At 32.0% G+C, this 23,784-nt stretch overlaps 2 protein-coding genes across 3 annotated transcripts in view; one reads left to right on the forward strand and one right to left on the reverse strand.

Moving 5' to 3' along the window:
- Positions 1–24: 24 nt before the first annotated feature.
- LOC129217550 (PAT complex subunit CCDC47-like) lies at positions 25–20,714 on the reverse strand. Of its 2 annotated transcripts, none has more exons than XM_054851874.1 (12): positions 20,596–20,714; positions 18,488–18,724; positions 12,281–12,397; positions 11,574–11,748; positions 10,319–10,500; positions 9,185–9,286; positions 7,170–7,277; positions 5,948–6,030; positions 4,274–4,332; positions 3,062–3,171; positions 1,850–2,017; positions 25–283 (listed from the first exon to the last, which is right to left on the reverse strand). In XM_054851874.1, exons 2-12 carry the CDS (start codon positions 18,722–18,724, stop codon positions 212–214), a joined length of 1,413 nt encoding a protein of 470 aa, XP_054707849.1. In that variant the 5' UTR covers positions 20,596–20,714; the 3' UTR covers positions 25–211. The 2 variants fall into 2 exon arrangements, with proteins under 2 accessions (XP_054707849.1, XP_054707850.1); XM_054851875.1 differs by lacking the exon at positions 20,596–20,714 and adding an exon at positions 20,121–20,259.
- Positions 20,715–20,910: 196 nt separating this feature from the next.
- The window catches only part of LOC129216200 (tubulin-specific chaperone cofactor E-like protein), a 32,171-nt gene continuing 29,297 nt past the window's right edge, over positions 20,911–23,784 (forward strand). The window contains exon 1 of the mRNA XM_054850387.1: positions 20,911–21,030. The gene's annotated coding sequence lies outside the window, so the exon portion shown is untranslated. The remainder of the gene's footprint in view (positions 21,031–23,784) is intronic.

Raw genomic sequence — 23,784 nt, forward strand, 5'->3', positions numbered from 1 at the left:
TTTTTTTAATGAAAACAAACGTCATTCTTTTAAGTCTTTTATTTTGAAATGAAGCATAAAAATCAACTATGATGACTGCGGAATATAATTCCACATGCTTAGTCTTAAATATAATAACTTATATAAGTACTTTTATTTACAAAATCAACAATCCACAGCAGAACAACAGTTGCCTTTGTGGCATAACCTCCAACATATGGATTTAAAACTTTTACAAAGTTTTTACTTTCAGCTGTTTCATTTTGGGAGCCCTCTTCTTCAGTTCACGTCGATGCTCACGTTCCTGTTGAGGAAAATACACTTATTAAAAAACTGCAAAATTGTTTAGGAAATTCCGAAACATTAATACCCTGGAAAATACATAAAATATTTCTGATGTATAAGTCACTTGAATTAAAAATGATTTAATCCAGTGAACTGCATAGCTAAAATGCTATAATTAAAAGAATTGTTTAGAGAATCTTCTGAGTTATTTTTTCTCTTCAGATTAGTAAAATTTACCTTCAGATTTTGGAAACTTAATGTATTTTTGGAGAAAAAAAATTAAACAGAAGATGCATTTTTAAAAAATTTCTTTGATTTACTCCATCATTTTGCAGTTATTAGTTTTCAAAAAGCAAACATTTTTTGAGAAGCATACCTTTCAGATTTGGAGTTACGTAAATAGCTGGATAATATACACATAAATATATATGCCCATTCTTTGACAAAGGCGTTAAAGTTCTCACTCTTTACTTCCAATTTGTTTTATGTGTCATGAGAGTAACACCTAATATGAGGCAGTGAGAAGCAAAAGGATGTAAGCAGAGATTTTCAAGTTTTGAGTAAAACACGTTTAAAGATAACATTCTAGGTAGGCTTTCATTGAATTTTTTTTTCTAAATTATGCTGTATAGCAGTACTACCAGGGCTACTAGTACCATCTCTAGCCCCAAGACAGACGGAGATGTTCACCTACCATGTATACTTTTCATTTCCAAATTTTTAATTTTGCCACTTACATCCCTTTGTTTCTCACTGCCTCATATGACTAAATGTTATTTACCAAATGCAGAGCAGTTGCACATTGTGACCGAGTTTTAAGAATGTGATGTTTATTACCTGTGATATAGTTTCTTCTGGATTGCTGTAAAATTATTTCCCTCCCCCACAATTGCCGAAAAATGTTTAATATTTTTGAAATTAGTACTCTTCTCTTGTCATCAACTATTATAATTTGTAGATTGTTTTTGAGTTATGTGCATAGATACTTTATATTTTTATCTTGATAGGCATATGTAGAGAAAAAGATACAAAAACAATACCGATAGACTTTAGTTTACTTACCTATTCATAATGCCAGAAAAAAAAACCCCAAAAAAACTCACATTACTTGCTGATGGGGGGGGGGGGTCACAAATGCTGCTTTTTGTCATTTAAAAACTTGCTTTCCAATTCATCCCCCATCTCTAGCAATCCTCATATAAATAATAATCAATGATCGAGTTACCCACTTGTTTCAACAATGAAACTTGCACCATGGCATGATAATTCAATAATATGTTTTGGTATTGTTTGACATGCAGGGAAATGCTTTATTGTGACAAGGCTGAACTCAATCCGGCAACTTAACAGTTTTACTGGTAAGACTGTGTCATTTCAGGGGAATGAAGAAACGAAAAAATGATCAACAATGACCGCCACCTACTGGAGTTCAGGGTTAATCCACTGGAGTTAGGGTTACAATTTCAACTATCAAAATGTCACCAAAAAGGCAATTGCTTTGTTAAAGTGTAGAAGAGTAGAAGCAATTTTGACCTGTCATACCTTGACAGGCGACTTTCTAGTATTAATAGAAATGCGACCTCACCTCCCACTTCCTCTGTTTGTCAGGATCTTCCTCGTTCATGATCCTCTCCTTCTCCTGCCTCCTCCTCTCTTCCCTGCGTGCCTGAGCAGCCTCCTGTCTTTGGGCGTGGCGGGTCTTCAAGAATGCTTCTTCCGCTCGTTGGCGGTTGCGCTCTGCTTTTGTCTTGGCCTGGAAAATGATCAAAAACGCTCATTAAACAAATTGATCTTACAGGTCTTCAACAAAATTTACTGCCTTTTCTAGGCTTTCCAGCAAATTTTCTTTTAACTTCTACAGACACAAATTTAACATTACTGCCTCACGTTAATACACTTGGTAATAATTTACAGTTTTTCAATCTTTTAGACACATTAAAACACAAGTGTTAAAACAAACACCATTTTGAAAAACATTCATGGACACTTTTTAATTTCAAATTTTGGTAAACAAAAGTGTATGAAGAACAAGTTTTCAAAATTTTACAATTTTAGTAACATTTAAGTTAATGTACAAAAATATCATTACAAGTGTGATGCCTCCAACTGTCCACCAAAACATTTTTGTAAATTAAAGAAACAAAAAATAATTTCGTAACTAAAGTTTTTTTAAACTATATTTAAGTACGATATGTCATTTAAAAAAAAAAAAATCATATGACTTTGAATTTCAGAAGTTTTAAAAACTTTTGTTAAAAAATGTTGCTGATTTTTTTTTTTTTTTTTTTTTTTTCAAATTTCAGATTTTTGGCGAAATTTCATAACTTTTCTTGGCTTCAGAAACTTTTCCAACTTTTACAGGTTTTTGGGTCGAGTGGCCACTTTGAATTTCTTCGCTAGTAGGTTTGATTGCAAAGTACTACTAAGCTGAAACAATAATTGAAATTTTGCAAAAAAAATACCAATTATTCAACAAAATGTTCTTTATGTTATGTTGATAACAACTTGCTGAAAGGTTCCAGCATGCGAAGACTACTTTAATGATATCTAAATTAGATTATACATAAAAGAGGTTTTTAATATCTAAAAACTAGAACACAAAAGGAAAACACTAAAATAACAAGTGTATACCGAGAAAACCATGATAACTTAATATTTAATTGCTGAACTGAACAATTTTTGTAGCTTTGCATAAACACAATTTAGTATGAGATTAAGGAGATTGTGGGAAATATTTCTGGCGAGAGGTCTTACATACTAGTGTTTCTGTACATGAAGCATTCTGCAAGAAACTTACCTCTTTGCTGAGATGGAACCGTTTCACTTTATCAATCGAGTAAAAAACCAGCTGCAGTAAAGGCTTCAGAGTTTCCATAGTTTCAGGAGTTATTTTGCCTTTTCCTGGCACTGTGAAAAATAATGTATAAGTTTAAACAAAGGTACATGAAAACAAGATTTTTAATTTGGCTCGATACAGACAAGTATAAAAATGTAAATTACATTTAATTTTGGGGGGAAATTTATTTAAAAGATACATTTTTAAAAAGTAAATAAATAATAATGATTTATGAAAAAAATCATCCAATTTTCATTTGTTAAAACTCAACAAATCATTAAATTTTCAATTGGAATTAATTATTCTGTCATTATTCCTTTTCCTTTAGTCTAGGGTTAAGTTTGGCTGATATGACATTAAACGCCATTAATTAGTTTATTTTCTGTCATTATAATTGCACTTTCTACAAAAATCAATCAACTAGCAAAAATTCTTCCACAAATTCAATCTAAAAGTTGCTTTATGTAACCATAAAATTAACTTGTGGCAATAGTTAGGGTTGTGGTATTGTATACATAACACAACCCGACACAAACTGGCAAAGATCTTTTTAAGGGAAGACATTCTAAAATTTAAATATAAATTTTAGATCCCATTTGATCGCCTGACCTACTAAATGACATGATCTTAATTTCACACTTAGCTACTAAATGACAATGTTGACCATTATCTGCATTTTACTTCGAACTTGCTCTGTTTGCTAGTACAGTAGCATAAAGATGATATGAGGTTCAATACATATTCTACTTCAACTTGAAATTCACCCGATAGATCAGTTCTTGTAATATTTTCTTTTCAATATATTAATTCAATAACAGTTATAACACAAATAACTTTTTTCTTATAAATTAAATTTTACTCATAAAAATGTTTTTTGTCAGTATTTCACATTTTGGACTAGTAAGTTTGAGACATGACAGTTAAACCATGATTTAAACTGTCAAAAAAGAAAGTGTGTCAAAAAACTTGCCAATCCTGCAATGAACCTCTTTTTTTTTCAATGCAAAAGAAGTAAGTTTATGGATGAAAAAAATCCAGTTTGTTGCAAATATGTTGATTGTTTTATTGCTATGTAATTTTATTATTTAGCGACGTTTGTTGTATAAATACATTGAATATCTACCTGAATAACAATTTTGAAAAAAGTTTGATTTCTTTGAGATGGATACTTACTGTTGAAGCCGAAGATGAGCATCTTCTTTGTGTCCGGCAGCTTTGTGAGCTGAGCGTCCCTGAGAAGATTTAAAATATTTCCTTTACTCTGCTGCAGATTTTACTTCATTATAAAAATCTTTTGTTGAGAAAACGGAATTGCATTGTTAGAATATTCATTACTGTCAATTTACAAAATACTGGTTTTTGGAATCTCTCAACAGGCTCTGTTAAGGCGTTATTTTGGGGAAGCGAAGGGATGACTTTATAATAGGGTGAATATTAAACTTTGCACATCAATCATTTACCACGATAAGACAATTCTTATTGACTATGATCAATAAGATTATTGACTATGATCACAATTTGACTATGATCACAGACCATAAATTTAATACTTTGAAAAAAAATTTTGCTTATGTTTCGGACCAAATCCTAAAAGACACAAAACATTTTGTGTATGAACATAATACAAATCCATAATCTTTGGCAGATTCAAACAAGATTAGGTACAAACTGCATGATATCTTTGAGAGAATTAATGACAAAGTGCATGTTAAAGAACTATAAGCATTTTCTACTACCTGCAAATCATTTAACTATTATTTTTTATTGCATTAAATAAAAAAGCCTGCTGCATTAAAAGCGTGCCAACAAGCAAACTGTGGATTGCAATAAAAATGTAATGTTAATACAGTCCATTTTGCATCCCAGCTTTCATAAACTTTTCACAGTAATAGCAATTTTATCCATCAAAGTAGATGCAAATATTGCATTCCATTTAATCACATATTTACAATTCCAAGGCAGATGTCTTTCTTAAAGAATATTTTTATACAGATCAATTTACTGTCCCATGTTGAGTCCATATAGATTGATAACTGATAAGGTTCAAAGAAGGTTATTTATTTGTAGCATTGTACAATTTTAATCTATGAACATTTTTGTCAAAAACAACACAGCTTTTATACAAATGGAAATTTCTATGATTGGTAACAACTCTCATGGCTACTTTATTCCTTTTAAGAACAGGGAAATAAGAAATCTCATTTTTCATAAGTAGAGTTTTAAAAATTCATTCTCCAGTAAGTCAATAGTCCATAAATGATGTAAGGCTTCGAGGGGGAGGGGTTCATAAAATTCTGACAAGGGGGAGGAAGGCAGTATCAAGAAGTGTGACATCTTTGCATTTCTTTATGAGAATATGCTTATGAAAAATGTGGGGGGGGGAGTGACAAGGGGAGGAGGAATGGTGATGTGTGACACTTAGTGACAAAAGGGGGGAGAAGAGACAAAAAAGTTGAAAAAAGGTGCATCAGAGTGCCCCTAAGAGATTATTCCCCCATTACAATTATGCAGTGAAATATTAAGAAAAAGGTGCATATCAAACAGAATTTAAACACTAACCAACATCCTAAAATAAAAAGCTTTATATTAGTAAAAAAAGTGAAATAAAAACAGAAATTTAAAGGATTTAAAAAACTTTTCATTGAATAAAATCCAATTTCAACATATACTTCTTCCAGCTGAAATTTGTATTGAATTTGCAGCCTTTTGTACAGCTTTGTAACATGTAAGGATCCTAAAATAGTTTCCAAAGAGGATAAGGCCTACATTAACCCTTTTAATAAACATACTCAACAAACAAATTTTGAACAAGTTCATCTTTTAAATAAAAAAGAACATGACACTTACTCCTGTATCTTTGGGCCACAAAACTGGTCCGAGAAATGAATGAAATCAATGCACTCTTCATATTTTTGCAAGACTGTGACTAGCTGGAAAAAATAAATAAGTATGAAAAAGAGCACCAAAGGAAGAAAATCTCACTTTTTATTAAAAAATCCAGTTCTCTAAATACAGCATATTTTCCATTTTTATTTAACAAATTAATTTTTTAGCAATGTCAATTTTAACGAAATCAGTTCATCACAGCTCACTCAATGAAAATTTATTGTAAAATACAGTAAAACCTGTAAAGTTGACCACCTTTGTAAGTTGACCACTTGTCTAAGTTGACCGCTTTTGTCAGGAACGGAATTAGTCCTGTCTTATAAAATGAAGGAAAACCTCTGTAACTTGACCACCTCTCTATCTCGAAAACATGTCTATCTTGACTACTAATATACACCAGCTTTGGTTTGAAGCATTGTAAAAAACCCTTTGTAAGTTGACCACTAGGCAAAAGCATTAGATTGTACTAAAAGTTTCATCACTTATGCCTCAAATAAGTAACTAGACATTTTAGAAAAATCTATAAATATTTATGTTTCCATCGAAAAATATTGGGCTCATGTTAAGTCCCAGAAAATGAGCTAAAATTCAATAAGGAGGTATTTTGTTGTAAAGTAGATTACCATGGTTAAAAATGTACAGAAAAAAAAATCAAATGAAGAATTTGAGTGACTTTTGACTTGTTATGAAGTTTTAGGAATTGTTAATATCAAGTAAGTAATGTTTCATAGGCAATGAGGCTTTTTTTTTTTTTTTTTGATCGATTCACAGAAATTTTAAAAGTTTTCATTACTACCCTGTATAAGTTGACCACCTGTCTAACTTGACCACCAGAGTACTGCATCGCAAGTGGTCAACTTACACAGGTTTCACTGTACCATTTTAGTGAACAAGCATTCATTAATTCATTGTCTAACAGAACTATTCATGATCATACCGTAGATTATGCTTTGGGTTTTGTGTTTTGGGGTCACAAAGAACCTCTTCTTCACACACAATTCAAAAAAAGAAGCTCATGGATTGAAAGCATTTGACTAAAGGCATCAAGTAACGGTTGAATGTTCGGACGCTTTTTATCTATAAGCTCCCTCCTTCACATAAAAAAAGGGTGCTCCTTACAGTGCCAAAACACACCTCAGCATTTTTTCCCCACAAAATTTGTATTTTACTCCAACAGACTCACTTTTCCATCCAACATGGCAGAAGCTGCCTCTCCAAGCTCGCTCAGCATCACGAAACTGTCGGGAACACCGTGCCGCTCCACGCTCTTCTTCTCTGGACAATAAGTACTCTGAAATTACAGTGAAGCATCAGTTTTGTACAGATTTTACAAGAACAAGGCTCATTTGCAGTTTCAGTATTTAAAACAAAATTTTGGCTGGATTAAGAATGATATAGAAAAAAATGTCAAACAGAAAATGGCAGAACTAATATCTATGAAAAGCCGTTAAATTGAAAACATGAAAGGACATAGCTTTTCCTTCAAGTCGCAATGCTGAAAACGAGAAATTTTTTGTAGTATAAAATTACTTGATTGAAATTGGTTGAATTGTTTTATTTTAAAACTCAATCTAACAAATAGTTTGCATGATTCTAATTGCAACTATTATCCACAATATTCATAATCTATTTTAAAATGATTATTGAAAAAAAATGTAGCATCATGTTAGGATTAGCCTGGGTTAGTAAAGTCACAGAGGTGTATGTGAAAGAGAGGCCTACATGGCAGCAAGCTGCATGCTTGCCAGCAAGTATACATGCCAGCTAGCTGCAGCACTGCATACTTGCACAACTAATCAATAACCTAAGATAAGGAATACCTACTCACAAGTTTTTCTTGAATCCAAAGCAATATTAGAAGAAATAATTTAAAAACAAGAAACCACACATAATAGTGGTTTCATAGCCTGGAATTAGTTTTCTAGACATCTAAATGAAAAGTCCATATACCATTTTGCTTAATCATACATGATGGATAATAAAAAATAGTAGTCATTCAAAAAAAAAAAAAAAAAAAACAAGAATTGAACATATGCAGAAAGAATATAGAAGAAAATGATTTTCCCCAGATAAAAAATGGCTAGGTGTAAATAAAACATCACATGTCTTTTTAAAAATGCAACATCTGACATTGTAATTTTATTTTTTTTAGTTGAAATAAAACCTGTTTGTAGCTATTAAATTAACTGCTATCACCAGCAGGCAATTTCTTTTATCATTCTAATCAAGTGCAATTAATTGAATATATCTGCTTAAGTCAAACAATCTATTAAAAACAGAAATTTTCTAACGTTTACACATAATTCAGAAGTTTCGGTGTTGCATTAAAATTGCTCCCAAATGTACACAAGTAACAATTGCGTCCGGCTTGCTTTTGTATTACTCTGATATTTTCCTAGTCAGTATTGATGCTGACAGGTAGAACACAAGTAACTTTGCTTCACAATAAAAATAATAATTGTAAAACTCAGGCAATATAAAAATCTAGCTTACAATAGAGCTTTAATATTTGTTTATTAAAGCTCTTGTGTAGTTGCTCATTTTAGTCCTAAATTGAACATTTCATAAAATTTTTGATCATAAAATGAACACAAACACAAACATTGTGACCATAAAACAAAAATTTTGCAAAAATGCTGCTGACAACAAAACGGACTGATTCTCTAAAATTGGACAAATACTTTCAGTTTATCGGTGTTCTAACAGCACAAATAAATGCGGTTTGTTCAAGAAATGTTTCTCAAGTTCATAATACTAAAAAGTATGCCAAACCAGGAGCAATTCTCCATAAAAAGGTTTTTAAATCATCCTTGATCAAACTAAAAATGTTTAAAAAAAATAATTTCATGTGTCTTGCTAATGATACTAAATATGAACTTGACACCCCATTTCACATTATTGATTTAATAACATTAATGAACATACGCTCAGCAGTTACTTTGTACGGTTTAAGTTAGTTCACAAGAAAGATAGGTATAAATAATGTACTGCTTAAAGAGCAAATATTATTTGGAAAGTCTGACATTATTAGATTTACTGACAGTATCAGATAGAGTTCAGCTAATATGAGATATGTAGTGTCTAAAGATAAAAAACCTGTCAGGGTGTTTTTGTCTTTAGACATTATATGGACAGCACAGCAAACTTATGTAAAACATATCCTTTCACCACAAAGATAGTTAAAGAAAGGGAACTCACAAGATCACTCATTTCTTTAACAAGTCGAACAGCCGTTTTCTTGTTTGCAATGCAGAACACAAAATTTTCCATGGAATCTGCACTCATAGTGACCTTGATGATCTGGAAAATCAATTCAAAGCATGTTTCTCATATTTTTAAAATAATATCAATACATTTAAAACATAATAGTTAATACATTTAATGCATAATGTCTACCCGAGTTAATAATATGAGCAATTTATTGTTAACTCAGGTAGAATGGATGCATTAAGTAAGTTAAATGGATTCAGCTTCAATTTTCCTACTAAAAATTCTTCAATTACATACTTAATAGATTCAGATAAAGGTAGCATTACAGAAGCGAAATTTATTTGACATTTTACCCTAGTCACTCATCAACAGAAACCAGTTTGAACTTTTTCATACTTTTTTCCTACAAAAATGATTAATAGAGAAATAGAGATGATGAATTGGGTTGAAAGAAGCCTTTATTTCACAACAAACCAGTTTAAAAGTTACAAAACATCGGCATATACTCTTTCATAGTTTTTTTCTAATAAAAGTATGGAACAGGGTTAGGAAATTGGGGCAAGAGAAGCAGAGAACAGTGAAAGGGCAGGGTACTCAGGTGCTGTAGGCTCCTTTATGCTTTTTTTTAGTTTTTGAACATATTGTTGTCTCAGAGCAACAGTAGGATATCTTAGTGTCATTTCTAAGAATTGATACTTTACTGTTGTTCTAAGGCAACAATATGCACTTTGACAAGAGGGTATTTTTTTCAGCTGACCAGTTTCAGAGAAAAATAAATTACTTATCATTATATTTTATTATCTGCTAGAAAGTTTCTAGTGGAAACGGAATGAGCCATCAATTGAAGATAAAATTCAATTTTGAAATTTGAGGATGAAAATAAACAAAAACAAAAAGTTCAACAAAAGCAAACAATGGCGAAATTTAAAAATGTGTGCCAAATATCACATATACTATAAATTTCGCTATTTTTTGCATCAAGATCTAAAATCTAGCATATTTGAAAATCCAAAAAGGTCATGTTTCTGTATCTCGGGTCCTATAGTGTAATCCGAAGTCAGTTCTTGAATAAAACTTAAAAAAAAAAAAAAAACACCAGGCATGGAAGAATTTCAGACTTACCATCTGGTCGGAGGCCGGTCGAAACATGTTGGATATGAGGCTCACTAAGTCCTGCCTCTTCAGAAGCTTGAGCTCAACCAGCATCCCCTCCACACATACTCTCCCACTGCACCACAGGGTATACACGTTCTCAGACTCCTTTTGCAAACCAGGGCTTTCGATCTCCTTTTTGCCATCATCCCCTGCAATTCCACCATGAAAAATATTAAGGACTAACAACAGTTGGTTTAAAAGCAATTAAGAAACATTTACATAAGGCATTAAGTATCAAAACTAGCTCATTTCATGAATTTTCAAAAGTGTTTTAATAATATGACTCTTTCTAGGAAATACTGTCTTGCTACAAAGCAATTTGGAACACTTTCAGCTCAATCAGGTCCAAAATTACTACCACTTTTTTTTTTTTTTTTGAAAAACAGCTTGAGCTATATACTGTTTTTTTCTCTGCTGTAAAAGGGTAAAAAGTGATTGAGCATATTTTGATAATAAACATCTGATATGCTGGAACAATCAAACTTTTCCATCTTTATGATTCCAAATGCAATCACTGAATCAACCTTAATAATTTTTAAACAGTATTTAATCTTTCTGTTTAATCTTCTGTTGATTCCAAATAGAACTACTAAAGAAATCATACTCCGGTGTAACTAAATCTAGCATTGGTCTACCTTGCAGACTATTTTTAAACCTTAATCCTCTTTGTAGACAACTAAGAAAATGTGCTGCCGGGATTCTGGTTTTAGTAAAAACGAATGACAAAGTGATGGAAGTATATAACTGAATTCCCAGTATTGAAAGATTTAAATGGAAGATAATAATTCTGCCGTGCTAAACACAAAGGTCATATCTGCACGTTTTATCAAAATTGAGTTAGTCACCAGGTGATTCTTTGTCACATATTTTACCTAAATACAATGCTTTATGTTCATTGATGAGGGAAATATTTTTTAAAAAATTCTGAAAAGCTGCATCCGTATCAAATACATGGAGGCACACAACTTTAAACGGCAATTTCTCATTTGAACTCAGATGCAGATACGACTTTTGCGCTTAGCACAGCAAAATTAACTACTTTCTAAAGTCAGTTTTTATTTTCCACAATATCAAAAATTTATCAATAAAATATCACAAGAGTAAAACATTTTTGAGACAGGTGCAACTAATACAAATTAAAAGTAACACAGAATAGACATTAAAATTTGACGATTCTCAAGCATTTGCTGTAAATTCAAAAGAAAAAAAAACTGCAACATACCAACTAAAGCAAAGTTATTTTCTAAAATTTGACGATGAGAATTGAACCAGGCCATTGCCAGTTTCTGATTCTTGTTCCTTCCTGCTATGAAGTTGATAAAGTACACAAGCAGACCAGCAACCATCAGGAATTCTAAGTAGAAACTTTCCCAATTTCTTCTAAGATGAAGAGGAACCTGCAATTTATTGGCATGAAATGCAATAAAACCATTAAACAGCTTTTATAGCAGAATTACTTTTAGAAGAACATTATCTTAATTCAGGCAGATACTCTGCAGATGTTGGAGGCACGAAGAATTCATTTATTTTGGATGCTTCCAAGCATTCTTATAAATTCATACTATCATTTGTAATTATCTCAACATGAACCTGTTGGAATGCAAAATAATTCTTTAAACCAGGAAATGAATTATGTAGTTATCAAGTAAAAGCAATGACAATGTATTTTGCTTCCACTTGGGTATTGATTCAAAATGTTATCTTATACGCAAATCTACTAAGTATTCACATTCTTACTCTTCTATGTACCATACTGCATCAATAATACTGATCCATATATTCTATGTTGCGAAAGAAAAATGTTAACATTAAAAGGATAGTACACCAAAAAGTACAAAAGGTTGATTAACTGGCTAAGTAGTTACATTCAGAAATCTATGGAAAATGAAAAATTCTAGTTGCAAGGTGAAGACAAATACGTTCACTCACCTTCGTAATCTTCAAATCTGGTTTTTCTGCAGCTTTCCCTTTGGACAGAGGTGCTTCCTGGTCCAACCCTTCAAATTCTTCCTCATCCTGAAAATGTTCAAACTCTTCACCATCTTCCTAAAATAAAAAATTAAAAAGTCAACTTGTTTCCAACAAATTAAAAGTTTCACAATTAAAGATTTTAGACAGGTTTTCAACTATTGATTTTCATTCCTCGCCCCCTATCTTTTTTTAAACATTTTTTTTCTTTCTTTTTTTTTTCTTTTCAAATTTCTATGCTCTACAACTGATGGCTCTGCATTTCCAAAAGCTGCAGTACTTTTCAGTTTATTTTTCAGATTTTGTATTCATACTGAACATGCTAATAGAATTGCAATATTTCAAAATTCATATCACAATGCATGAACCAAGAAATGTGCACAGCACTTAAGAAATGAAAGATACAGCAAAAATTACAGCATTGTAATATGAAAAAATGAAAGAATAGGATCAGAGCAATAAAACAATAAATCAAGAAAAGAAACTTTACCTTAAAATATACTTTACTTCAAGTTAAGAAATTAACAGCACAAAAAGAGAAAATATAAGAAAGGAAATATGACAAAATTAACATTATTAAGACAAAAATTTTCAAAAATATGCAACATTTTTCAGGGTTGTAAATCACCTTTGCAGTGTGAATCTCTTTCATGCTGCAATAAAAGTTTTAAGCTTAAGTGTTAAGCAGAAGTCATAAAGAAATGGTTGCAGAATATACAATTGTTAAAAAGAGGTGAATAATTATACAAATCAAAACAGCTGGGTTTAAAAAAAGTTTTTAACATCCGAGTGTTTTCTTTTACATTGAAACTACTTTGAATGTGATTATAATAAGTAAAAATGTCAACAATGTTGTACTTATGCTAAAACTTTCATTCATTGTGTTAAAAAGTATATATCTATTTGTTTACTAATTTATGAATATTTGAATTTGTTTACAATTTGGTAGCCTGACATTAAAGTATCCAGTCAAACAGAAGATTTGGTTTGTCTACGAAAGAGGCAACTTGTGGAATACCAACCGAATATTTGATGCAACCCAATCTAAAACCACGGTAGCCTTGTCTGATTGGCCCCTATTTGATATAAGTAATCTATTGTAATGTAACCAGGGGTCTGGCCAGAGGGACTTCGGGTCCGTTAACAGACCCTTCGCAAAAATCCGGTCAGGCAAAACGGACCTTTCACAAAATCCCGATCAACCAAAACAGACCCTTCATAAAATTCTGATAAACAAAAACGGATCTTTCAGAAATGGTTTATTGAAAGAGCAAATCTGAAATCAAAATAAGGCTTACTTTCATATAGAAAAGCAACCTTTTTTAAAGATAAATTAGAGCGATCAGCTTATACAAAATCTGCTGATTCTGCAACAAAGAAAAGGCACTCTTGTGATGTTCCTGCAAGCGATAAATAGCCACTGCTGCCAAATAAATATAATGCTTGTTCAGGGGTCTGTCCAGGATTTTTCACAGGGTCCGTTTTCTGTGAAAAATCAGTTAATTTTGTAAAAAATCAAATTTTGCAAAAAAAAAAAAAAATGTTTTGTAAAAACAAAATTTTTGAATTTTGAGATGGAGCAAACTGCATCATCTACACTTGAGTGTTTTCCCTCTTTTCTGTTGAGAATATCATTCTTGAGTGTTTTTCAAGTATTGGGGTACGGGAGGGTGGCATCGCTCTCTGGCACCCCTCAAGTATCAATATTTATTCACCATTCTACATTATGTTAAATTATACTAGAAATGTTATATGCATAGTATTTAAAATTATTGTAACAAAGAAATTCAGGCAGAGGCTTAGCATTTAACTTTTTGAACCAAGACATTGTTAAAGAGCACAGAATTCAGTTTAAAACTTATAAACTCTGTGATTTTTACAAAAATAAAAAAATATTTTATTTGTTTACCTCTTAACAAAGTGAACTAAGCATCGAAAATTTGAAAAATCAGATTCCCATAGCAGATGCAAAGAGATTGCAATCCTCAAAGTGAAAACATCAAAAGTATAAAAACAGCTGGTAAAATAAATATTTTTGACAAAATTATTTTAGAATTGCATTTTAGAGTCCTATGATAAACATATCACTAATCTCTGGACACAGTTGAATCAAAATAAATAAATAAATAAATAAATAAAATAATAAGATAAAAAATGAACCTTTGATTCAGCATTTAAATTTTGGACTTATAAAAGAAAATGGAATTCTGCTTTAAAAACTTAAAACAAGCGTTGTTACAAAAATAAAGAGACTTCATTTATTTGCATCCTAATAAAGGAAAGTTAGCTTGAAAAAAGAATAAAATATGATTCTCATATAGAATGTAAGAAGAATGCGCTTTTCAAAATGTAGACATATAAAGGAAAAAAAAAACAAGAAATAAAAGAGTTTATTTAAAATTAATTACCCTTTTTAGCATTGAAAAATCAAACTCATATAACTTTCTCCCAAAATAACAATTAAACATTGTCCCACCAGACTCTAAGTGCCGATAAACAGTTAAACATTGATAAACAGTTAAACATCACACCCACCATATGCTAAGTGGCGATAAGTTTGAAGTTGGTAACCCTATCTGAAGCAATCACATCTTCCCCCCATCCCTACCATCCTTTGCAGTTCTAAGTTCATTTTGCTGCATATTATTGTTTATTAAATCATTAGCGGTTGACGCTTTTTCAGAGAAGTTTACAACACCTCTGCATAAAACAAATAAGCAAAATTATAAACCAAACTGACTTTCAGCTGTTAATTTCTTTCAAAGAAACCAACAACAAGCATTATATTTATTTGGTCTTAGTTGTTATATATCGCTTGCAGGAGCATCACAAGAGTGCCAATTTTTTTTCTTTTGCAAAATCAGCAGATTTTGTATAAGTTGATCCCTATAATTTAGCTTTAAAAAAGGTTCCAAACATTATCTCGTTATTTTGATTTGAGATTTGCTCTTCCAATAAACAATTTGTGAAAGATCCGTTTTTGTTTATCAGAATTTTGTGAAGGGTCTGTTTTGGTTGGTTGGGATTTTGTAAAAGGTCCGTTTTGGTTAGTCGGGATTTTGTGAAAGGTCCATTTTGGTTGATCAGATTTTTGTGAAGGGTGCGTTAACGGATCCAAATTTCCTCTGGCCAGACCCCTGTTGTTGTTTGTTTCTTTGAAAGAAATTAACAGCTGAAAGTCAATTTGGTTTCAAATGATTTTGCTTGTGTGTTTGATCATAGCTATTTTGCAGCGCTGTTGTTGTAAACTACTCTGAATAGATGATGCATGTTTCTCCCCACTAATGATTTAATAAACAATAATAATAATATATATTAGCCAAATGAACTTAGAACTGCAAACGGATAGTAAGAGTGGGGAAAAATGATGTGATCATGTGATCCCTTCAGATAGGGTTACCATTTTCAAAAGTATCACCACTTAGTGTCTGGCGTTAAACCTTTATAGTACTAACTTGATTAGTAAATATTCTCATCATTTTACCAGCTTGGCAATATTTGTGTTTTTAGGATGCGATGTTTAACTCTTATTTTGGGAGAAGATTATATAGTTTTGATTTTTCGATACTAACAAGGATGATTAACTTTAAATAAACACTTTTATTTACCACTTTGTTTTCTTTAGATTTCTTTTTTTTTCTTTCTGTTTTTTCTTTTCATTTTGAAAAATGAAATCTTTTTACATCCGGTTTGAGAATCATATTTTACTATTTTTTTCAAGCTAACTTTGCTTTATTAGGATGCAAATAAATGAAAAGTCTCTTTATTTTTGTTGCAACGCAGAATTCAAGTTTTCAAAGCGAAATTCCATTTTCTTTAATGAGTCCCATATTAAAATGCTGAATCAATGGTTTAATTTTTTTTTTTTTTTTTGCTTCAACTGTGTCTACAGGTATTAATGATATGTTTATCATAGGACTCTAAATTGCATTTATAAAATAATTTTATTCAAAATATTTCTTTTACAAGCCGTTTTGTACTTTTGATGCCTTCACTTCGAGGATTGCAATATCCTTGCATCCACTATAGAAATCAGATATTTTGAATTTTTCGATGTTTAGTACAGGGGCGTAGCTAAGGGGGGGGTTTTGGGGACAAACCCCCCCCCCCCCCCGAAAAGTTAGTCTCAAAAAAAAAAAAAAAGAGAGAGAGAAGAGAAAGAAAAAAAAAAGAAGAAAAGGAAAAAATTCCAAGCGATTATACATATATATATATATATATAACATATATATATGTATATATATATGTATATATATAACATATATATATATGTATATATATATGTATATATATAACATATATATATATATGTATATATATATGTATATATATATGTATATATATGTATATATATATGTATATATATATGTATATATATGTATATATATATATATATATATATATATATATATATATAAGAAGTAACCCCCCCCCCCCCCCCCCCGAAAGTCGGGTCTAGCTACGCCACTGGTTTAGTACACTTTGTTAAGAGGCAAACAAACAAAATCTCTTTTTTATTTTTGTTAAAATAACGGAATTTATAAGTTTTACACGAAATTCTGTGCTTTTTAAGAGTATCTTAGGCTAAAAAGTTAAATGCTGAATCCCTGTCTGATTTTTTTTTTTTTTTTTTTTTTTGTAACAATTATTTCAAATACTATACATATAACACTTGAGGCAGTGAGAAGCAAAGGAATGTAAGTGGACGTTTTCAAGTTTTGAGTATAACGCGTTTAAAGACAACATCCAAGGTAGGCTTTCATCGAAATTTTTTTCTAAATCATGCTGTATAGCAGCAATACCAGGGTTACTAGTACCATCTCTTGCCCCAAGACAGAGGAGAGGTTCACCTACTATGTGTACTGGTTATCTCCAACTTTTTAGTTTTGCCACTTACATCCCGTTGCTCTTCACTGCCTCATTTCTGGTATAATTTAACATACTGTAGAATGGTAGATAAATATTGATACTCGAGGGGTGCCCCCAGAGAGCGATGCCCCCCCCCCCAACCCCATCAAATACTAGAAAAACACTCAAGAATGATATTCTCAACAGAAAGGAGGAAAACATTCATTTTTAAGTTTCAATGATAAATTCTATAAAATTTTGTTGTTACAATTTTTTTTTTTTTTTGCAAAATTATTTGTTTTCAAAAAATTAATTGATTTTTCACAAAAAACGGACTTTGTGAAAAATCCTGGACAGACCCCTGGTAACCTACTTGATTTTTTTTAAACTATTGAAAATTTCATCAACTCTTCAGACTTTATTTAAGTTCTCCTTCTCCCCTGCTTAGATGGAACAGATCTAAAGAGCAGTGCTTCTTTTCTTCCCCTTTGGTCAGAATCTTCTACCCCCTCAAAAAACATATAATATAATAAAATAAAAAAATAAAGAAAAATGCCTTAAATTCTTACATCTTGGATTCGAATTATGTTTTTCATAAACGCTAGTTTCAATAGAACCCTTCTTGGTTAGAATTCTTGTTTCTAAAAATGGCTCCTCTCCCCTGAAATCAACTTTATTTTTACACGACCCTATCAACTTAACACAGTCCTCATTAGATAAAAACAGCATACCAGCAGCACAGAATAAACCTACGTGATTAAGACCCTCCTCTTGGGCAATGGTGCCCATGTCCTCTGGTTTATGGGCCTCTATGGGCATGTTCCTCCTCCGAGGTGCTGATGTATCTGGGTGTGTATGTAGGGCTTGGACACCACCACCAAAAGGCCGGTGGATAGCTCGTGGAAGCCCAGGATCAAAAACCAAAGGAACATCAACTGTGGCCAAGTGAGTAAACCCCAACTAAACTTTTGAGGATACTGGGCACGAACTTTTATTTGGTGACCTCCCCCCCCTAACTTATACTGTATATTAATAAAATATTTTGATACTTAAGTATTTTCTGCAACCATGCTAAATATGAATTGTATTATAAATAACAAAAACACTATAATATGAAATGTTACCGAACTTTTGCCTGGATTACTTTTGCGATTTGAATTTGCTCCATTTCAAAAAGACCCTTTGGCAACAGATTTGTTGCTCCCCAAATGCAGGTGGCCTGGACCCATGTGCCCATGCCTTAATTTGGCCCTGCAAGTGAGAGTAATAAGCAATTCCTGATTGTTTCAAAAAAAAAGTGGAAATGCTGTAATGACTAACCTCAATCTGTACTTCTTCATCAAACTGCCGAGAAGGAGCGACTGTCGGCTTAGAAGACTCTGAGCCAGGCTTTCGGGCAGTCGGTTCTTCTGTACTGGTCATCTCCTCCTCATCGAATTCCTCGAACTCAGCAAATTCATTATCTTCTATGTCTGCCTTGTGGTGGTGGACAGAAGACGTTACAGCAAAGCACATCAGCAGGAAAAAGATGGCTAAATGACGAATTTTGGAATGCATCTGAAATATAAAAGCAGAAAAGTTAGACTGTAATTTTTTCTTGACTGGAATAGAATACATATGTTACCACAGAGCTGAAATGTTACTAGGTAAGTGGTGCTAAAAACAGAGTAAATATTTTACCATTTCACTTTGCCTCATTCCTCTACTTTTCAGTCTCAAGTATTTGTCCGAACTCAAATACAGAAATATAATTCCAGTTAATAGCACATTAAATTATTTCAGTATGACTTTTATAGCAAAAATCAGCCTCAAATCATGGGCCTATTTAGAGGGGGACAAGGGAGGGCAGCCTTCCAAAATGATTTTTTTTTACGGGGGAAAAACAAAAAAACCTTTAAAAAAATTTATTTTTTAAATTTATCAATGAGGCGTACTATTTTTGTGATTGGTTTTGAAAATATATTATATATATTCTTTCTTTGGCTGCTTACTGGAAAGTTTTTTTTTCCTTCCAATGGGGGTGCGTAATTTAGGCTATTTAGCAGTTTAACAGACCTAGTGTGATCCCCCAATACGGCATCTAATCTTTCATATGCCACCATTAAGGTGCGGATGTCTATGGCATGGATAAGTTGGATGCCCAATTTCCACCCCCAGATGGAGAAATCTGGGCTCTCATTCGATGTGAAATTACACTAGGAATTTAAATTTGCAGAGGGAATTCTAAGGAAGAGGGAAAATTATTGGTGCTCAATTGGGTTACCATAATACCTCCATCAAGGTAACGCGAGGTAACAGCATCAAAAACAATTAGCTGTTTTCCAAAATTCCTACAAAAAAGTGTTTTTTCTTTTGCAAAATTACTCAAACACAACCCTTTCTCCATACACTATGAAGTTAAAATTCAGAAAAGTGTTTCGTCCAGGCCTGACATTTCAAAATTTTTTTGGGACACACAAAGGTACATTTGGAGGGGGGGGGGAGGGGGTTATATGCTGCTATGCTAAGCACAAAAGTCGGATCTGCAACTGAGCTCAAAATAGAACCTTTTAAAAAAGTTTAATGCCTCTTTCATATTCCACTTTTAAAAAATTATTTTAAACATTTTCCCCAGCAATCGATCCCCTCCCCTCTAAATGACTGGCCTTACCCCATTTGTAGGGGTACCTAGAGATGAAGGCAAAAAAGAAAAAAAACTAGTGGCCAATGTCAAAGGGAAAACGCACCTTATTCAAATGTAGAGAATTCAAAAGATAACAGAAGATCTTAATTTTTATCCAATATGAAATCAATGGAAGGAGGGGGGAGGGGATTTTAATTGTTGATTATTGAGTCATTAAAAGCTTTAATGAAAAAGTCACAAAAATTTTCACAACAATTCGCAACAAAAAAATAACGCATCAACTGTGAACTGATTAGGTGCAACAAAATATAAAGCTTGAATCAAACTTACCCTGGACTGCAATCGTCACTATAAGATATGTGATTCAATAACTAACAATTAAATAAATCAATTAACCGTGCTCATCTTTAGTGCCCTTCTTCAACCTTTATCAACTGAAGCATCAATAATGCAAGATATAATCCATTTAGAGAAGCCCTTGAAACTCTAAGTCGTATTTTCCGATAGCTCGGAAAAAAGAGACACAAAAAAAAAATGCTTAGAAATTACTCAAAATTTTACCTCGTTCAAGAAATAACTTATTTCTCATGGTTTACATTCATTAATATTTCAGAAAATATTATTTGATTCAGATGAGGTAATTAATATCAGAGGTACTAATTATACCATTAAGCTATTTCCTTTTCGACACTGCATTGACCGACTTAAGATTCCCTACAGGTACAATTTCAATTTCAAATAATAAATTGCAATGGAGAGGAGAAATAATCTGAAATTAGAGAAAAGGAACAATAAATTTACTCACAGTTTTTTATTAATAGGCTCAATGCGCTAGACAATCAAAGGGCGATAAGCTTTTAAAAATTCAGAGGAAAAAATCAAACAAAAACAAAACGAGTAAAAATTCCAAGTTGAAGTTGTGTTGAAACGATTGAACAAAATTATTTTTTTTAACTCTATTCAATAATTGAGTTTATTTCTTCGTTTTGTCGCGTTCTTTAAAATTATTTTTGACTTTGCCATTGCTCTCTTATTGAATTTTTTAACCCTTTCAAATAATTATATGCGTTATAGGTCATATAAACAACCACATCTCAACTCAAAAATGATTAAAATTCTGGTCCAAGGTTAGCTTGATGTTCGAAAAGTTGAAAGATTCGTTAATGTTTATTTACGAAAATTTAGAATATTTATGTACAAACGTCGAATGCATTTTATCGAATGAATTGAGTAATATTTTGTAAGTACAGTTTTTTTCTTCTCAAATCATGTAAAAGGCAAATTGAAGTCAGTGTGATGCTAATGTTTACCTCATCAGCTGGGTTGGTGGTTAAACGTAGTAAACAAGGCACTTGTAACGAAAATCTTGATTCCTTAAAAAAAAGGGGGAGAGATTATTTTATCTGCCTTAATTATTTTTCTGTGAAGTAAGTTTTCGAAACATGCCGAATATTTTCTGATTTTTAAATGCGTATTATATTTTTTTCTGGTTTTATGCTTATTTTTTTTTATCTCGACAGGATGAATTGTTATGGGTTTTTTTACGTTTTCTGAATTTTGGCGTGAATAAGTTAATCTTTTTGAATTAATCATTGATTAAAATTATAAATGTGTCAAGCATTTGAAATGTGCTCGTAGAATGAACAGATTAATTTCATTTTAAGATTTAAAATTGCAATTTCATTTTAATTATAATCAAAATTCGTTTCCTTTGAAAAAGAAAAAATCTTGTTATTAAAATAAAAAATAATTATGATTGAAATGAAACAATCTATAATGTTTTTAAAACGTGGCGTTAAATTAAAACCACTTGGTGAAATAACAAATAACAATAGGCTTGAATGCTCTTAAGAATTTTTATAATCATGGTATTGGAATGAAAAGTTTTTGCCATTGCTGGTTTGCAAAAAAGATTTAGGTTATCGAAGTAGGTTTTAAGTGAATTCGAAAACTAAGCTTTGTGTCACATAGTTTTAATAAAGGGTTAGTTAAGCTTTTTTTTTACTATTTATTTATTTTGAAATATCATAAAGATTTAGTGTGAAAACTGGGAATGTAATCAATTGATCTTAATTATGATTAAAATCCATTTGTAGCATAGTTAGGCATGCGTTGAAAATAGCAAAATAAAATTTACAGCACCATGTGATAGGAAGTTGCTTTTTGTACGATGAATTATATGATTTGCTGGTTGATGAAGTGAAAATGACAAAGGGATGATCGAAAAGAGAGCAAGCACTGCGGAAACTAGTCTGTTGTACTATCATGCGGATTGATACTATGGGTAGGGAATAAGGATTACAATAAATGGTGATTTGGCCTAATGTTCAATAAAAATTGAGGCCAGATACTGAATATTTGGTAGACTAAAATTCAAGCTTCATGCTATATACCAACAGTCTGGTTATGACATTCAGAGTATAAATTTTATTGGTCATAGTTAATATTGACTGTTCCATTCTGATGAGTCTATAACAAAACAGCAGGTCTCGGTAGGACCAGGTGTTGTAACCAGGCTGTTGGTATATTGCATGTATTTCTGTCATAGCCATGTCTTCAGGGGGGTAACTGATTATTAAACTTCCTATTGTGATTTTAGTTATGTTGCTAAAAGTCACAAATAAAAGGAACTGATGTGATATACCCCACCCTTGGTGACTTTTTCCTGTTGGCGCCAAGAAAGCATCGCCAAGAAAACGATGTATGACGACATATGTCACACATCGTTCTTAGCGATGCTTTTTTAGCGCCAACAGGAAAAAATCAGATAAAAAAACATGATCAAAGCACTTCAGAACACAATATATATAAAAACAACATAAAAGCACAACAAAAAACATCACGAATATATGCTTCAAAAATGTACAGGGCCGGGGTTTTTTGTAAACATATTAAAATACAATGAAATAAATTATTGTATTAATTACAAGTCAAAATTAATGCATTAATTTTTTTTTCATCATTTCTCCGGGATACGAGCCCTCGGTCTCATAGTACTTTCGTAATGAGACCTCGGCTCGCCGGCCCTGCCTCGGTCTCATTACGAAAGTACTATGAGACCTCTGGCTCGCCAGGACCTCGCTCCGCTCGGTCCGTTATTCCTCTGACTGTTAATATACATTACAGTCGGAGTATGGTCACAGTTATGTATATTTTCATGGAGACACCCAAGGGTGTCTCCTTCCGTTCAGTGTACAATAATGACACAGTTTTAAGTGTGAAATATGCACCATTATTGTGCAGATTTATTAATAAAATTCAGCATTTTTAAGAGTACAACAGAAAGAACTTTCAATTGTTAACATAAAATTCAGTTCCTAAAGGAGGCACGATAATAGAATGTCTAAATAATTCATAGCATCGATAAGAATTAACTTTTAGAACAAAATAACCGTACTATTTCTGTAAAATTAATTTACATACAGTAAAAATAAAGTTAAAAACTACAAGAACCCCTCAAGGATTTGTAAAAACAAAGAATTTTGGAAGTGAGAGGTTTTTTTTGAATTCTAAAATAAAGAACTTACCTTTTTATATGGTATAAATATTCACACTCAGTCTAAAACAATACATCATATGACAATGGCATGTTACAGATACACACCACGTTGGAGTTAACTTTTAATTAACCTTCAAGTTTGAAGAAACTGGCATTTTCTAATGTTTTTACTTCAAAACACAACTACTGAATTTAAACTAACACAAAATAAGCATTCCTGTAAGGTATATTGCACGAAACAACACCACGTATCTCTCCTGCGTGAAACCCAAACAACCCAAGTAAACAAGTTTGAACAGATCTGTAAGATTGCCTTCGGGTTGCTAAACACAGGTTAGTTTGGCCAGGGATGCCGTGCATAAAAAATTATCGCCTCATTGGCGAGAAAAATATTTTAATTTTGTGCAAAAAAATCGAATGTCGCCAAATGGGGGGGTATATCACATCTGTACCAAAAATTCTGCCAATGGTTGATAGGGATTAGCAAACGTCCAG

The sequence above is a fragment of the Uloborus diversus genome, chromosome 2, assembly GCF_026930045.1.
Source record: "Uloborus diversus isolate 005 chromosome 2, Udiv.v.3.1, whole genome shotgun sequence".
Lineage (NCBI taxonomy): Eukaryota > Metazoa > Arthropoda > Arachnida > Araneae > Uloboridae > Uloborus > Uloborus diversus.